This window comes from Nicotiana tabacum, chromosome 17, assembly GCF_000715075.1.
Source record: "Nicotiana tabacum cultivar K326 chromosome 17, ASM71507v2, whole genome shotgun sequence".
NCBI classification, from domain to species: Eukaryota; Viridiplantae; Streptophyta; class Magnoliopsida; order Solanales; family Solanaceae; genus Nicotiana; species Nicotiana tabacum.
Genome location: NC_134096.1, coordinates 145310194 through 145328862, shown reverse-complemented (window position 1 = coordinate 145328862; position 18669 = coordinate 145310194). Strand labels below are relative to the sequence as shown.

The 18669-nt window shown below is 41.7% G+C and overlaps 1 protein-coding gene across 1 annotated transcript in view; it reads left to right on the top strand.

Annotated features, from left to right (window-relative positions):
- LOC107827193 (uncharacterized) overlaps positions 1 to 17769 on the top strand; it is a 28005-nt gene extending 10236 nt beyond the window's left edge. Inside the window, exons 5-13 of the mRNA XM_016654314.2 lie at positions 11164 to 11325; positions 11772 to 11807; positions 12075 to 12181; positions 12335 to 12406; positions 12865 to 12913; positions 13048 to 13640; positions 14492 to 14698; positions 14779 to 14899; positions 16894 to 17769. Of these exons, the coding sequence (XP_016509800.1) occupies positions 11164 to 11325; positions 11772 to 11807; positions 12075 to 12181; positions 12335 to 12406; positions 12865 to 12913; positions 13048 to 13640; positions 14492 to 14698; positions 14779 to 14899; positions 16894 to 16965 (1419 nt within the window). The 3' untranslated portion in view covers positions 16966 to 17769. The remainder of the gene's footprint in view (positions 1 to 11163; positions 11326 to 11771; positions 11808 to 12074; positions 12182 to 12334; positions 12407 to 12864; positions 12914 to 13047; positions 13641 to 14491; positions 14699 to 14778; positions 14900 to 16893) is intronic.
- The last annotated feature ends 900 nt before the right edge of the window (positions 17770 to 18669 follow it).

The window sequence follows — 18669 nt, the reverse complement described above, 5'->3', positions numbered from 1 at the left end:
AGTGGGAAGGGAACTTATCGCAGAGCATCATAATCGAAGCAGCCCCACTTCCGGTATTAGTGGCAGTCAATTGTGGTCCTGCAGATCAGCCAATCACGACAACATATAGTGAAATGGTGAATTCGATGCGCTAGCAAACAGGAACTTTCCACTAGCGATCGAGTTGTATCCTCGTGCCTGGACCGAATTCGATGCTTTTCAGATATTATTAATAATCCTAGTGGATTCTGACTTTAAAAAGCTGCCCTTCAGCCACGCGATTATATTCTATGTCCATTTCAATCAAGAGCACTGGAAAATCGACACGCTATAAAGCCAGGTTTTAAGAATTTGGAAAACGTGTTCAGAATGGCGAGCCGATCGGCCGTTGTGCGGATCACCGATGGTTAAGACGGCATGCTCATCGTTCGCAACATCTCAGTGACTCCTTTTAGACAAGGCGTCCTCTTCGCCGTCTGCCGACGGGGAAATCTGCGCTTCCACCTCGCTCGCTTGCAAAAGGTGCTTTACCGTTCTGAAACCGCCCCAACGGCTATGCTCAATCATCGATATGCATCATATTAAGGGGCACTGAGCCAGTTGATGGCAATGTGAAGAAGGATTCAGCCATTTTATGCGGTTGAAAGAGTATCCGCAATTTAGAGCTATTAGGCTAACCCTTTAAATTGCGGATACTCTTTCAACCAGCTCTAAATTGCGGATACTCAAATTGCAGAATCCACTAAATTGAGTATCCGCAATTTAGAGCTGGTTGAAAGAGTATCCGCAATTTAAAGGGTTAGCCTAATAGCTCTAAATTGCGGATACTCTTTCAACCGCATAAAATGGCTGAATCCTTCTTCACATTGCCATCAACTGGCTCAGTGCTCCTTAATATGATGCATATCGATGATTGAGCATAGCCGTTGGGGCGGTTTCAGAACAACGGTAAAGCACCTTTTGCAAGCGAGCGAGGTGGAAGCGCAGATTTCCCCGTCGGCAGACGGCGAAGAGGACGCCTTGTCTAAAAGGAGTCACTGAGATGTTGCGAACGATGAGCATGCCGTCTTGACCATCGGTGATCCGCACAACGGCCGATCGGCTCGCCATTCTGAACACGTTTTCCAAATTCTTAAAACCTGGCTTTATAGCGTGTCGATTTTCCAGTGCTCTTGATTGAAATGGACATAGAATATAATCGCGTGGCTGAAGGGCAGCTTTTTAAAGTCAGAATCCACTAGGATTATTAATAATATCTGAAAAGCATCGAATTCGGTCCAGGCACGAGGATACAACTCGATCGCTAGTGGAAAGTTCCTGTTTGCTAGCGCATCGAATTCACCATTTCACTATATGTTGTCGTGATTGGCTGATCTGCAGGACCACAATTGACTGCCACTAATACCGGAAGTGGGGCTGCTTCGATTATGATGCTCTGCGATAAGTTCCCTTCCCACTACATGCACGATGGCAGATTCGGATACGCTCAATCGAGATCCGATTACATTTTTTATTTATTTCGAATACCTCAGAAAGTCACGTAGCAATAAAAAATGGGGAGGCCACGTTCCTTAAATACGTTCCAGTCGTGCTCTAAATGCTCAGAAGAAACTTTACAGCTTGGGACGCACACAATACAGGCCCGCTAAAGCATATGAGTTGAATCATCAATTCGAAGCTCTTTCTCTCGTCACAGTCCTGGGTCCGGATGTGAAGGCGGCGCTACTTGACTACCGCGGTGATCTCGACCTCTGGAAAAGCTGCGGTTACCCGGTGCTGGACCTCGATCAGACTGTGACGGTCGACAAGCTTCTTTATATGTATATGGATCGATCAACAGCAGACTGGTGTATGTGGAGACGCTGCCTCGTTTGCAACAGTAGCAATTCAGCCGCAAAAGTAACCTCGCTGCCACCATACCTGGCAGGCGTGACAAGCACCGAGGCGTTTGAGAAACTCAACTCCATTGTTGATGGGGGTGCTGCACCCGGATCTCTTGAGCCTGCTTGTTACAACTATTTTGTGGCGTTCCTGCCCGGCAATTGTTTCGAGAAGACCGGTGAGTTATCGGTCCGCACAGTTGACGGCGAGTGTATGCCCTTCGATGTCTTCACCAGGCAGCATCAGCCACAGGATCCGAGTGAAAAAGTTTTTAAATATGAAGAAATTGTATGTGCTGGGAAAAGCATATTTTGAATTAATAGTATTATTAAATGTTATTGTTGTATTTTGGCGTTTCCTAATACAGTGTTTTTCTGTATGCTGCATTTGTATCGAATAAATCTCTACTACATGTACGTTTTTATCCGCCTTTTATTGCTTTCTTTGGCGCAAAACCAATAACAAAAAATCGTAAAAATAATGATGGTAAAAAATGTCAGACACGAAGAAAAGTGTGATTTTTTCGGTATACTTGCCGGACCGCCAGCAAGAATGTGAAGTACAAATGAGTGTGGACTATGTGTTTCCGCGAGTGTATCAGAACTAATAAGACCATACAACAAGATAGCGGGAATATGTCGAACTTTAATGCATTAAATTAAAATAGAGGTACAAAGATGATAGTGGTTTGGTGCCCGCGCTGTTTCCTCTTGTATTCCGGAAACGCTAGGCACTCTATACAACCTTATTGCCGATCGAGGTGAAACGGAAAGCATATATTAAGTGGATTCAAGCTATCGTTTTGGAGTACCCGCTCAAAAGCCAAGATTCTGGTCGAGGCGAGTGTTCCTATCTTTGCCGCCGCGCGAAAAAACTTGTCCAAGATAGAACGAAAAGCGCGATTGAACCCTTCGATGATAAAGATTCACTAGCATCAAGAGCGCGATTGTCAGTCTCTTGAACTCTTCAAGGGAATTCAGGTCATCAAGTGCAGCAGAATAGATCGCACCCCATGTTTTGAATTTAGTGAGGCCGAGGTCCCCCAGAAAGTCGAAATGGTTAAAAGGCCTCAGTAGATGGTTGCGGGAGAGGTCAACCATGATTGGGAGTGTCATATGGGGGATTTCCGTGTCGGTAACAAATCGATAAAGCGTGTTTGGCCCATCTGTCATCAAGTAGCTCCATTGATGCATCCAAACTGGAAGAATGTTTCCCCCGGTTCCCATCCCACTGGGGATAACTCCCGAAAAGCTAGCAGAGATTTCATCAGGCTCTCCGGAGAGCGCGCGCCTAGCTTCGGCCAAGAAAAGAGCTTCAGCTTTTCTCCATCTGCCTATAACCCGCAAGGCATCAGGAGGGGGCAGTTCTCTCGAAGGTAAGTCGTGGGCACCGTCCAGGCGGGCGGTAGCGCCTATTACCTTATGTTCAACAGTTGCAAGAGCGTGGTCATAAACAAGTTTTTCCGATCGTCAGAAGTTCCGACATGTCTTCCTCGAGAACCTCGGCGAATTTGTTGACGGGAGCGCTCTCGTTTGTATCGCCGTATGTGAAGACGATTGACTGCCCTGAGGCGTACAAATAGACCGCCCCTGGGTGGCGATCAACCATATAGCTCTCCTGTATGTGTGATCATGGTAGGCAATAAGAAGCCCGCGCCAGAAACGTTTGGATGAAGCGCGAAGCTGGTCAACGGCAGATGAGAGCAAACAAGTTCCACGACCTGGGGATTTCTTTCCCTCATCAACCTCGCACGTATGGTGCGTCCAGCGATTTCGATGTTAGTAGAGCGAGACATTTGAAGAACGTAGAGTTGCGGATTGTTCTTTAAGGTCGAGTTCACTTGAAGACTGGGGGCTTTGGAGGTTGAGAATATAAGGGCTGCTTGGGCAAGAGGTCCCGCATGCCAGCTTTGACGAAATTCAAAAAGCGAATTTTAAGAGGGGCCCGCAATGCTCTAAATTATTCAGCCGACAACGTACCAATTTACCTAACGAGCCGCCTGCCTTCAGACCTACTGTTTGCTGTGCTGGAAGGCCAGTTGGTACAAGGTCCATCTTATTGAATTCACAAGCAAATTGAATTGCGGGAACGTTCTTTCCATTAAAGATATTTTGCGGAGAAACCTCTAAATTCTCCTAGACTGCATTTGAACTGGCAACCTGGTTTAAGCGATGCAAGAGCTGACATGGCTAATTTCGGAACATGGCCGACACTGGAGCGGAAATCGTGGTTAGGTTGACTGACGCGCTTCGCTTGCTCATTGGACAGCTCAAATCGTGTTCGCCTTGAATACGCAACTCAGCACATTCTACAGAATAAATATGCATCCCATGTCCATTACCTCTGTTCACATCACTAGAGAAGAGCACATCATGGATCTTGCCACGAAGGTTTCGTCAGCCGACCAAGCATCAGTAGCAAGCGCTGAATCCATATTTCATTCGAAAGCGGTATACCGGAAGCGCGTAGCACGCGTGCGAGATGCGATGCAGAAGGAGGGATTCGACATTCTTGTCCTGCACGGCCCAGCTAATCATCGTTTCTTCGCCGGACTAGATGGCCTTCCCAACGTCAGACCGATCTTCCTCGTCCTGCTTTCGGACGCTGTACCCGTTTTTCTGTCGCCCTGCATCGAAGCCCCAATCATACGCAGTAAGTGCCACGATTTGGTAGCTGCAGAATGGGGCGATTCGGAAAATCCATGGGACGCGCTCGCCGACCACATCCGAAGGATAGCCCCTCACGCCAGCAAGATCGGCGTTGACTATGACGCAGTAACGGCTCTCAATCTTGATCGTCTCATAGATAAGATTTCGCCCGCACGCACCCTGGATGTTTCGACCATGATCGGCGATGTGCGTCGGGCCAACGATGAAGCAACGGTCAATCTCCTAACTGCCTGTGCCGATATCGCCGCTCACAAATTTCTAGGCATCCGGGAAGCGATCGCGCCAGGTGTCGCCGAATGGCAAGCTGCGCTTTAGGGCTACTTAGCGGCAACGGAGAGCGCGGCCAAACATTTGAACGGAGATGAGGATCACTCACCACTTGGTTCTAGTTTCACTGTCATGGGTAGCGGCCCGGTCCGCTCAGCAAATGCCCACTCCGTAGCCGCGGGCCGCATCATAGAGAATGGTGATCTCGTGCAGATCTGCTGCTGCACCCCGCCGCTGTTTGGGCATGACATGTTTTGACAGGCCCATCGTGGCGGGATCGGCGAAATTGTCGCCGGATGTCCAAGCGATCGTGAACGTCGCGCGCGCGGCCTCGGCAGCGGCATGGGCGATGGTTCGCCCGGGTGTAACGGCCGGCGAGGTGCACGCTGCCGCAGCAAATGTGATTAGATATTACGGATATGAGGCGGGGATGCAGCATGGTACCGGACGCTCTATTGGTTGTGGCGGTGTCGGTTATCGGATCATGGACGGCGACGCCACTGTCCTTAAAGAAAATGACGTTATTGGCATCGAGCCGGGTGTTTACAAATATGGCGTAGGAGGAGCACGCTATGGCGATACGGGTCGCGTGGTGGCAACCGGGTACGAAATGCTCACGCCGTTTGAGTTGGGTAGGGACATCTAATTTGGTTAGGTCATTGCCGGGATCGGATACAATTAATGTATTGCTCATATTTCTCATTGCATCCATCAGTTCAAATTATTCGTCTTATTGTAACGTAATTTGCTTTTAATATTAATGATATCTCATTTCCCTTGTATTAACTTTATAAGTTAAACTCTATAAAAACACAAACTTACACCATATTCAGCGGAGGTAAAATATACATATCCAAACAAAATCAACTTTATAGTATAACTATTTATATCGATAGTGGGTGGATCCTTTCCAGCGCATCACATCGAATGTGAACGCGCAGTTTGGCTATGGTTCTTGAGCTGAACCATGTCCCTTGTTCTCAATTTCGTCCGCGCAACCGCTCTCACCAATGGCAACAGAGACCGGACATGGGTCGGTAACCTGCACGCCGGTCCCAGCCATGTAAATTGCTTTGGGAAGGAGGCCTTCTAGCGCATGCTTGGCCATGTTGAAACCGAAGAAGGGGGTTGACACATTCTGCCAAGACATGGAGCTAACTTTGATGGCCCGGCCAGATCCTGCTTCAATTAAATAAGTTAGGCACAGCTCTATCATATCGAGCGGACCTATGCAGTTGATGTTCCACTGCTGTTGGGGCTGACTGAAATCTATATCTTTCCCGAGACTGACAGATTCGTCGGGACTCGCACTGTTAACGAGACCGTCGATCCTTCCAAATCTCTCGACGGCATCGGTCACCCATGCCGCCATTGTATCGTGATCCTCAGCATCAAAACGGGCATAATGCAGCCATTCGTCCTGCGGTCCGAAAGCGACTTCAAGGTCTTTGACTCTCCGGGCGCCGAGGCTCATGCGGTAGCCGTGCGCGATAAGGTTTTCGGCGATCGCTTTGCCGATGCCGCGGTTCGGACCGCTGATCAAGATCACCGCGCTTTGATGAATTTCTACAGTCCAAAGTGAAACGCCCCGTCTGAAATGAAGAACACGTCCGTTCTCCGTATGTTCCTTATTAAGGTCCACGCCGAGAAGTGCAGCGATAACCCTGAGCACGCCTCCATGGGAGATGAAAAGCGTGTTTTCATTATTGGCATGATTGAGGGCCTTTGCCACGCGGACAGAGAACCTTTCAGTGTCTTCACAATCGGGATAATTGTCCTCGAACATCTTCAGTGGTCCATACCCTCCCTCATGCTTGCCAAAGCCCCGCTCTTTGAGGTTCTCGTCAATTTCAAAGCAGAGGCATCCAATATTGGCGATCAAGGCCGTCTGTATTGCGCGAAGAAGTGGCGAGCAGACGACGCTGCCGATGGGAAGTTTGCGCAGAACGCTGTCGGCGAGAACCGCTTGGCGTTTGCCAGTTGCATTGAGACCGATGTTCGTGCCGGCGCCCTGCACACCCCAATGTTTCTCACCTTGCAAGTATATTTCTTTCTCATTCAGATCGGTGGCGCCATGGTGGACGAAATAAAAGTCCCTGACACTGGCTGGTGGCTGGGCAGTGCCAAGGTACTCGAGAGAAATCGGCATTGTAGAATGAGAGATCGTAGAGAGAGTTTTTTGAGATAGAGATGACCTGACTAGCACCGTTTAATATGGGTCAGCGCATGAGAGCTCGAGACATCCCCAAGTGCGTGAGGCGATGCAATATTCCGCACTGATCGAGACGCATGGCCGGCTGGCCAACTGACATGGTCCCACGTTACCTTTTACTCGTTGGCGCAGTGCACTACTGAGCTGACGCAACCTGAGGTGCCAATCACGTCTCAATTGGGCCCGACACCGTCAGCAACATTAAGAAGGATTGGTACACCAACCGCAATTCAATGACTTCTGATTCATGCTGCTAAATGGCACCAGCTCTGTCCTGTCTCTTATTCCCTGCCACCTGACAATGCGTAAGCACTGACGTAGCCTGACGTGCATTCACGTCGCAATTCCATATATTTAAAGGCAGTCCAACACGGCAACCCACACCTCAGCAAGGTTGGTGCACCTACCGCAACCAATTACGCGTGAGCCATCTCGCTGAATGGCATAAATTGCATTCCGCTCGCCTCGAACTGACACAGACAGTCAGCATACAAATTCTGAAAGAAACCACAGTTCCACCCCACTTTAGCTAGAACGCCGACTGGATATCGGACAATGGATTTGCTGTATGAACCGTCGTCAACAAGCGCGATTGCGATATCTGAACAGCTGCGCACGACGCTCCAACAGCTCGAAGCCGTCGCCGAATCTGGACGCACCACGTCAGCGGGAATCGAGCGCGTCCTATTTGTCTCTGCCGGGGCCGGTCTAGCAATCGCGAGGAGTTTGAAACGATATACTGACGAGATCGGGCGAAACCTCAGGTATGAGGCATATGCCTCTGCAACTTTTGTGAATCTCATGCACGTCAACGCGCAGACGGTGAATGACACGACGACACTTGTGGTGTTGTCTTCGAAGTCCGGGATGACGCCGGAAACGGTCGAAGCAGCTGCGCTCTTGAAGGACAAGGCTTGCAAGTCGGTCGTCTTCACAGCATCTGCAAACTCAAAACTCGCCTCCTTCGGTCATCAGACATTCTGCACGGGGAAAACAACTCAGGCTTTCCAAGCTATCCATATGCTGATGCTGTCTTTTATTGGTGGCATTCTGAACGCAAGAGAGCACTGGGCACTGCTTCCGGCTCTTGTTTCATCTCTGCAGGCACTTCCAGCTGCCTTGTTCAAGGCCGCCGAAAAGGGCGTCCAGCCTGGAATAGCGTTTGCTGCAAGATTCGCCGAGGATCATCCCCTCTATTTCATCGCCTCGGGGTGCGCAGGGATCGTTTCTCATGCGTTCGGGCTGTGCATCCTACAGGAGAGGTTTGGGTTGGAAATCCATACAGTTGATGGTGCCGACTTCTTCCACAGTTTTGTTGAGACTGTCCGCCCGGACAAGCGGAGTCACTATGTTCTAGTTATCCCCGATGACGCCAGCAGGCCTCAAATGTTGGACGTTAAGACCTTCTTCGAAAACCAATTCAAAGAGGGCGAGATAAGCTTTCAGGTTATAAAGACAGAGGGCCTTGATATATCAGGCATTGATCCGCGGATTGGAAAGGTTGTCGGACCAATGATCTGCGAAGCCTTTTTGAAGCCTTGGGCAACGGCCCTGGCGGAGGCCACGGGGAAAACCATGCAAGACCCGCTACTACATATGGGAAAGTTTGACTACTATAATTGTCACCAGCCAAACGGGCCAGTCTCCAGACTGGGAAATTTGAGCGGTCAGCCTTTTTCAATCACCAGTCTTTCCAGCGGCGCAGAAGGAGCTGTCACCGTTGGGCAAACCCTTACGCCTGAATTGCGGGTACTAGGAAAGCCGCGCTAAGGCGGACCTAATCTATGCATCTCACCCCTTGGCTCATTAAGTGCCCCGATGTCATCTCTCGACCTGCGACAGTGTGTTTATTGCGGTTATCTGTGTATTTTATATTCCATCGCGTTGCTCTCGCTTAAATAAAACTCTTATATTTTGTATCCCGTTTTTATGATTTTTGCGAATTTCATCCACCTGATACACCAGAAATACTCCAATTACATTACGAAAAAACTTCGGACACAGAAGACGAAAGGACCTCAATTAGTAAATAGTCCGCCGATTAAACCGCATCTAATTCTCAGAGGATTCATGTAAAAACTACATTATCATACTAAATATTCTCGCCCAGCGCATAAACCTCTTTATTAATATTTTAAGCAATTTTTATTCAAATCATGTGATTGGCACTGCCTGGAAAAGACACATCAAAGGCCAAAGAGAATATAGTTTCAGACACCTCTGTGTTGGTGACTCACCACTGGGTAAAGCGCCTGGCAGTCGAGGCAAGTGTTTTGAAAATTATTTCTCATAAAATGTTTTGAAATAATATAAAAATTTTTAAATATTCTTTTAATTAAATCAGACTTGCTTTTAAAAAGTTCCAATTTAAATGAGAACTGATTATACAAACACAAGAAAACTAAAAATTAAATTCATGAGATTTGGTTGAAAGAATAAATTGTAATTCCGATTTTAACATGAATTTCATATTTTTACTCCTTCTAGGATAGTATTAACATAGTTCTTTCAGAACCCGTCAATTGCAAGCAATTCAATTTTAGCTATTGACTCTTACTCTGTGAAAAGACAACATTTGGATGCATCCAAATAAACACACGGTTACATAAATGGACAGAGAAAAGAAACTTTCTCCAAAACAAAGAAATAGTGATTTCTTCTTTTCTAATCTCTTGAAAATAATTTCTATATTATTTTCTATTGATTAAAGAAATTGAACAATTTGCATTTTCGTTACGAGAAAAATAAAAGAAGATGTCTTTTCTCAGTTAGGTGATCTTCTTTGTATCTTCTAAAATGGGTACAACAAATTCCTATCTATGATTAGTATTTATTAGTTTTAGGAGCATATAATTGTCTGTTAATCTTTACTTTATAATATAAATACAACTTTGAATATTATTTATGTTATTTTTAAACATTTATTATCAAATACTCTATACTATATTAAAAGTACGAAGTCCATTAGCGAAATGTCCTTTGCATTTTTTACCCTTTAAAAATACAGTTCGCACTGAGAAAAATAGTAATTTGATTTTTTTAATATTTAGGAACAATCATTAATTAATTTCCTCATATTTAGGAGTTTAAAATCAATTAAAATTTTACATATTAAATCTTTTCTTATTTGAACTATTGAAAGTTCTTATATTTAAAACTTTAAAATCATGAAAATTTTACCTTATAAAAATCATGCATTTAAACTATATATAAATATATAAATGATAAACAAAATGAATAAAGGAAATAATTAAAAAGATCAAAGAAAGGGGAAAGTATGAGGTTTTGAATAATAACAGAAGTGGTCAAAGTCTTTTTATAAACTTTTGTTCATTCTGATTTATATGAAACAATTATAAGATATTTATGAAACACTTGTTAGTTATTCCAAAAAGATAATTTATAAGATATTTTTAAAAATTTATATAACATTTTTAGAATTTAGTTGAATATATGTAGGTTTCTTGACTACAATTATGGCTTTGCATTTGATTTAGAATTTATTTATTGTATAAAGTGATTCTTAATTATTTGAGATTACAAAGTATTTTTATTGCATTTTTTTGGGAACAGGTCATTCATGGATGATTTTTTACCTAATCGATTTTTTACTATTTGAAAAACAAATTCTCATGAATAAGAATATAACTACAGCTAAATATTTAAAATTTGGTATTAGCTAATACTATTGAAGTACTCATCTCACTTGAATAATGACACTTCAAAGTCAAATACACACTTCCGATTCTAATTTCAGCCATTAAAATAAATTTTAAGTTGAATTATTGACTGATAATTAAATATTTATATTGGACAATTTCTTTCATTATAGAGTTAATTATACACTATCAACATTTATTATTTTTAGGAACTTATACTTTTTTTTTATAACTCATAGATAAATTCACATAAATTTTTACTCATTAAAATAGGGTACACGCGCAAAGCGCGTACCCTAAGACTAGTATCAGAAAATTGTCAAGTCCTTTTAGTTATATTCTTCCGTTTCTTATACACGTCAGCATGAGAAACTTCTACTAAAATTTCTTAATTTGCTGATAGCAATTTGAAGCTCATTTCTGTGTTGAATGGAAAAAAATTAACGCTTATTAATGTTCTCCATAGTTACGCTCTTGCTTCCTGTTTGTTATGCAGTTACACCTCAATCCTATTCATGCAGTTGTACAGCTCCGACCATCACAGCAGCATCTTAAGGAAAGTGAGTTGAAGAAGAACATTGCCACCAGCAGTGATGGAAAAACTGTTGAAAACAAAGAAGTCGAGGAAAAAAAGCCTGCGGGTCCATCAAAGAAGCAGGTTCATTTCATGATTTGCTTTTTGATGCCCAGCTCCTAAGCAATTTGAATGGACCTTGTTTATGACTAATCTTCATGTGATATTATTGTACAAATTAGTGGCTAACACTTAAGATATTTTATGTGGAGGACTATTTGGTTCCGGACTAGGTTTGCCACATTTTCGGGTAAATATGACAAGGCAATGCCTAAAGATTGATCTTCTTTTGTTAACCATTCTGCTACTTTCAAGACTAATCTTTTCCTAGTATTGTGAGCTCCACACCCAAACCCCTTACCCTGGAGCCCAATACCTGCTTTTCCATTTTGCTCACTTGGTGACTCAAGTCAACCCCAACCTTATTGTTGGAGGTGGAGGATTTTTGCCACTAGGCTATCCCTCCCTTAATGCTGCTTAAAGCTTTACCATTCTTCGATTTATTCTTATAACATATACCTTTTGTGCAGAACAAACCACCTGGGAATGACAAGGATATTGAAGAGGTATGATAAACACCTGTGACCATGTACTGACAAAATTTCCAGTTTTCAATATTAGCTACTAACTCTCCATAGTTCTTTAGCTTGAGTGGCTGCTGATTTTGCATCTACTATGATTTGGATTGACATTTCTGTTCTTAATGTTTCTATTTATAATCTGTTCAAGAGCACTTAGCTTTTTCCATCCAGTCGCAAATATCAATTCAAAAAGTTACGTTAATTCAGATCCTTGTGAGAGGTTATTGGTATCTTCTTCATTTCCTGTTTTAGCATTGGGTACATCTAAAATACCATGGAGCTAGGAGTGACATTTCAGCCAGATATCTACAGGAAATAGCCATGGCGGAAGGCTCTCCAGTATCATTTTCAATGAGCCCGTATGTGTCTCCTAATATGGTTGATTTTTTCCGCTTGAGAAACTGCTTCTGTTCAGGACAACTAATAAGAAGCATTTTTTCTCAAAGCATACATTCATCCACTGTCTTTCTTATTCTTATACCAGTTTTCTATTCTGTTAATTTAATACACAGGGTTGATTATCTGAACGCTGTGTGTCCTGGCAGACCAACTGACACTGACAGATTAAAAATTCTTCGAACAAGGTACTGCAGCTTCTCTAATTGATCCTTCTCCTCGTCGATTATTCTGACATCGAAAGGTTTTGGAGGTGCTGCTTAGGACAACAACAAAGTTTTTATTTGCATTTATGATCATAGAGCTGTCTTCTTTGCTGTGAGGTGTTATTGTCTTCTCTAGTATGGCCACTCCATTCTTTAGCAAATACCTGAGGTTGGAATTGCAAATTAATCACCTCGTTGGGGGCTTGACAATGTAGTTTGACATAAATATGCAGCTCATGACTTGAATTGCTTCCATTTGTGATTCTTCTATTATCTTTCTCTAGCCGGATATTTGCTATTTCTTTTTATCAATACCCAGCCATGTGAATAGTAGATAGCTGTTCTTGAAATGCCATATTTCTCAACTATCTTAAATTAAACATTTTCCCCAGTCATTTAATGCTTCCTAACTTCTAAATTGTCAAATGTTTGGTTTTCAGGTTGTCTCAATTACCTCTTGAAGAACGCATTAGAACTTGGCTTCTTGAGGTTTATACCCGCTATTTGAATTATGCGCTACTTGTATACTTTTATGCCTGCAACAAAGTTTGTTTACAAGGTCTCATGATCCTTGTAACTCATAAAGGCAGCATATTTCTAAATCTGGGTTCTTTTGGCAACAGGGGCCTCCAATTCATCGTTTTGATGCTCTAAAGCACCTGGCGCTGGATGATCCTGTTGATGAAATTTTGAGAGTTCTCCAAAGATACGCACAATTAGTTCAAGGATTATGGGTTCCAAAAAGTTCATTAATCTATGGAAAGAATGATGGACTTGAAGTTTTAGCAAGGAATTTTATTCTCTTTGAGTTTAGCAAGAGTACCATTATTAAGCAGAAAGTTTTTGCCAGGAGGTTGGATTTCCTTAAAGCTGCGAAACCAACACTAAAATCATTAGCTGTTGAGAGGCCTGACCTGAATGATTGGAAGCTCAAAGAGCATCCTGACAAGAAATTTGAAGTTCTTTATGGTGATGTTGTGAAAGAGCAGCAAGCTACCTGGGAATGCATGGGGAAACAGATCAATGGTATTTTGTCCGGAGGAAGAAACAGGCCTGCTATGAAGAATCCTTTAAATCCAAATGCCAACATTCCTGCACTGCCAGGTGGTGGTAAACCTGCCCCTGGGTCACTTTTGCGAACATCTATGTCAGAAAAAACTCGAGAAGCTTTACCAAAGGCGCTTCAAAAAGTTTTTAGAATCTATAAGGCTTGCAGGTGAGATATCTGAGATTTGTGAACTTTTCTGCCCTTTGTTGTTTACCATTCATTGATTTTGGGTATTCATCTTAGTCACACAAATTGTTACAGCCTGAGAAAAAAATGCAGAAACCTTTGTTAATAGGTGGTTTGTTGACCTTGGTTTGATTGCTCTGCAACTTTACAATCATGTCCGTGCTTGGCTTTTTTGAACTGCTTGATGCTCCTTGCTCCAACTTCTGCCACCTGTTGGAGTTCCTTTGTGTTTGGTTCAAGAACTCCCTTTCTCGGTCTCTCCCTTTCTCTCTCTTTCTCTCTCTCTCTCTCTCTCATAATCTTGTTCCACTAGCCGTTGCACCTTTTATGGCATTTGATATTATCTTTCGGATCTTAAGGATTGTGTAAATAGGTGATTGTTTCATCCTGAATATGACTTCTAAAAGGATGAGATGGTCTAGGTTATAGGACATTTTTCTTTGCTTTGGCATCATCTCAGAACCTTACTTTGAGTAGTGGTAATCCATTATCCCTCAGAGTCCTGTTTATGTTGACTTGTTAATTGAGGTGAGTTGTGCAAATACTTAGGTCGAAATTGTCCATCACAAAATTTATGCTGTCTTCCTGTTATGTTATACTACTATACTTTTCTAGAATGGTAATAGATCATAACATAGAAGAAAACTCGTATTTTCCATTTGTCTTTTCTCCAGTGCACCTCGCCTGTGTGATATTTAGATTTAATAGAGTTGTTTGCTGTTCAAGGAAAAACTGTACATGACTTTCTTAAAATTAAAAAAAAAAAAGCCGATTTCCTCCATCTAAATTTGTGACCCCTGACAGATCAGAAATCCATTGTTTAATTTTGCCAGTTTCCAGCAAATCCGCCAACGTCTGCGAGATGTGGCAGTTTCTGAGTCTCAAAAGGGAGATGCAAAGAAGGCTATAACTGCAGCCAATTCTGTGAATGATGCACCTCCCGAGGAGATACAGGCAGTGATTAATCAGGTTGCTGTAAACATCCATGGTGTCTATGTTTTGAAGTCATCACCAGATAATCCACAATATGACGCATTGAGGTTAGTAAGTATTGCTATTATAACTAAAACTACTTGATAAATACCTAGGCCCGCGGCTAATACATAGTTTTGGTTCTTAGGAAAGTTGTAATTGACCTTCTTATGGCTGAAGGGCCGAGTGCAAAGCTAAAGAAAGCCTCTATAGTTGAAGCTGCCAAGTTGCAATTGAATAGGGATATTACCGATATTGAGTTTAAAAAGGTGAGTAGTTCTTTTCTTACTCGTCAAGAGAATTAAGGAATGTCTTCTTTGACTTTATTGTGTGGAGTTTCACATGGCGGCTGAAGTCAATATCAGAACATGTATTATCATAGTTGATGTAGTGTCAATTAGTCAACCTATTGAAAATAGTAAGATGTGCAAGTGTCTAGGTTTATATGTCTTTTTAGTTACCCTAGGTGCATGATCGTTTATATTATCTGAGTATGGCTTTATGTTATTGTGGTTAAGTTCATAGTGTGTGTGAAATCATTTATTAGGTATGAGTCTAGAAGTTTCCCTTGTCACCTATAAAAGCACCCCTTGTATCTCCCTTTTCCTTCCTCTTTGTGCCTTGTGATATTATCAAGGGCCCATCTTTATATTCCAACAAGTAGTATCAGAACGGTGGTTCGATCCTGGTAGGTGTAAAGGCGAAATTCGGCAATTCAACAGAAGGTGCTTCTCCATATTTGAGGACCTGTTGAGAGGCCGACAATTTTCAAAGAGAAAAGTGAATACTTCGGGTTTTTGAAGAATAAAGCAGCCCATCGAGAAGGTGCAAGTCTTGAAGGACTTAACAAGACGGGAAAAAAAGACGAGAAAAGTCTTCCATGAGTGTATTTGCAATAGCCAAAAGTTAGAAGGAGATTGAATGAATTCCCTATAGTTGAAACTTCTCTGCTTAAATCAATTCTGAAGGTATTGATGGAAAATTTGAAATTATGAGAAAAGTTTTATCCAGATGACCTACCTAGATGCGTGCAAGGATAATGTTTGAAGGCAAATTTAGAAGGCATAAACAAAGAGGATGTTGAAAATGATGCTGAAATTATCAAGAGTAAATGAAGAATAGGAAAAGACATTTAAGTTTAAGAGGACGTTGAAAATAGTAAACTTAAATGTTTAAGCTCTAGATTCATGTGTTTTTGGTTATCCTAGGTGCATGACCTTTAAAATTATCTAGGTATGACTTTACGTTATTGTGGTTAAGTTCATAGTGTTTGTGAAATCATTTATTAGGTATGAGTCTTAGAATGTCTCGACACCAATAAAAGCATCCCTTGTAACGTTGTTATGTAAGAGTGGAGTCTTTGAGAATATTACTATTGTGTTTCATGTGTATCTCCCTCTTCCATCCTCTTTATGCTTTGTGATATAATCAAGAGTTCGCCCTTATATACCAACACTATCAATCAAATGTGCCTAAACCCAAACTAGTCTGGGTTGTTTGTATGAATCATTTAAATGTTTCACTCCAAAGGTGAATTAAGGGTTCTCTAAAAGTAGTAGTTATGTAAATTTCACAGTTATCCATACAGAAGAAACAAAAACAACAAAAGAAATATTAGTGCAGAAGAAACAAAAACTGCAAAGCTAACATTAACATTTGGCAGGATCCATTTTTGTTCTCTTCTATGACGTGGGAAAGTTTGTATCTTGGGCTTTAGGTTTTTCTACTGGACTGCTGTCAGGGTTCTTATTTTGCACTTCTTTTATGTAATTTGGATCTTAGCAATACTGTGGTAATGCTTGCATGATCTGTGACAGTTATTGGGCTTTAAATGAGCTTTAAATGAGCTTGAACCTACATGCTATTTCACGAAGTCAATGTATTCCAGCACAAGCAGATGTACGAAAGATGTTTACAGTATCCTGTTTCTGATCCTCTTACCCCATTTCTTTCCATTTTTTCTCCTTTTGGTATTTCTCCTCCTTTTCTTAGTCTTAACAATCAACATCAGTGATAGGATATAAAATGTAACAGTTACTAAATTCCATGTTAAGTGATACTATCGAGATACTGCATTGCTGTGCTCTAGGATCCTTCAAGTTGCTTTGAATTTTGTATTGTGAATGAGCTACTTCGATGGTGGTGTGAAAAATGTTGTCAGCCCGTCAGATTGCAATACAAGCTTCTGTCCTATCCGTGTTAGATTATAGAAAAGCTTTTGTTGACTTTCCGGGATGCTAAATATTTTTCTATGCCTCTGCAGGTTATGCAGGAATTATGTGAATCAAAAAATTCAGCATGGGTTTTGAGAAGTGGTGATGGCAGTTCATCATAGTCTGCGGTTTTTAATTCAAGTTGTACAGGTCATCCGAAATACATGTTAGTTGTTGGAAATTCTCAATGATGAGAAGCTGAAAATGGGACGTTTCCCTTTACTCTTAGGGGTCATTTGGTACGCGGACTAAATTATCCCGGAATTATAATCCCAGGACTAATTTATACCACATGAGAGATGGGATAAAATAATCCCACATTTGATGAGATAAGGTGGGATATCCTGGATTAAGTCTCAACCAAACGAAGTATAAATTTAATCCTACATCTTATCCCACCTTATACCCTATGCCAAACGACTCCTTAAGAAGTATAATTGTTTAGTTTTGTGTTATACGATGTCTCAGAGTATATGATTGAGCTGTTGGCGGGAAGCGCTTTGCATTGCAGCTATATGTTGCTCCTCTTCGAGAAGGTTTAGGAGATATCACCATGTCAGAAAGGTGTTGGCCAGGATGTAGATCTTCCATTTAATCAAACTCTTTCTCACTGTAGTCCAAGTTGGTACTAGTTTTATGATCGCCTGCCGCATTTATACAATGATACATAGCAATTACGCTACAGGGCATTTGTGGCGCTTTTGTGTTGAGAATAGGATCTTTCATCATGCCTGCTTCAGATGTTTCTACTTGTTTTCTTATCACTCACCACTACCAGGGCTAGTAGATAAAAGAGATGCAAGTAGATCTATGAGCATCCATGTTTGTATGTTACATGAGCTTCTCTTAAGGGGTAACTCATGAAAAACAAAATATGAAGAGTCACTTATTTTGAATAGTAAGACTGCCAATTTATCCTGACTACTAATTTTGTGCGTGATAAAGATCAGGGTTATTTTAGAACCTATAATATGGAATAGCAAGCGCATGCAAACGAAAATTACGGGTTTGCTTTTGCAACTGCATAGCCAATGGAAAATTTCTCTAGGGCATTTGTCCTATCCGTGCCCTGGAGAAATTAATGGGCACTTGTCCAATTGAAAATTAAAGGGCATTTGTTATGTTAACTTTTGTATTAGATTACCAAGGTTGTGATGGATTGGTAAGTGTTTTTTTATCCTTAACTAGAAGTTTTCGTTGCAAGTCTTGGTATAGAGTCGTCTTTGTTAGAGAGCGCTTTACCCCCAATGTAGGATCTTTTATCCGGATTTAATCGGGGCCTAAAATGGGTATTGGGGTGGGAACAAAGAAAAGCTTTGTATTATATTTGTCTTTGTTACGGTTCTGCAATTTCAGTCTCGACTCAAATAATGTGGGTAAAATTAATTATGCTAATGATGATAAGGAGAGTGTTCAATAAAAGCATACAAAGATACAGAATTAGGACGACTAAATGGTCCGATCTATCGACTTATTATGTATTAGATGTTGTAACTTATTTATTTTTTGCAGAATCCACTGAATTTTCATTTTCATACCATTGGTTCTCGTTGATATGGTGCGTGTTACAATTGCTTACTAAAATATTAGTCCAACTTTTCTACTCTCTTCACATAGCAGACACTGTTTGAGCTGGATATTATGAGTTTCGCAATTCCATAAAGTTTTACAATATGCTAAAGAGTTGGTTTAATTTGTTAAAATCCATTTTCCGTCCTACAAGAACTTTGTGGTAAAATAAATATTCAAAGAGAAGCAACATTTTCAAAGTTATTACTAACCTGAAGTTATTAAACTTCTCTATTTACAATTATTGAGACGTTATT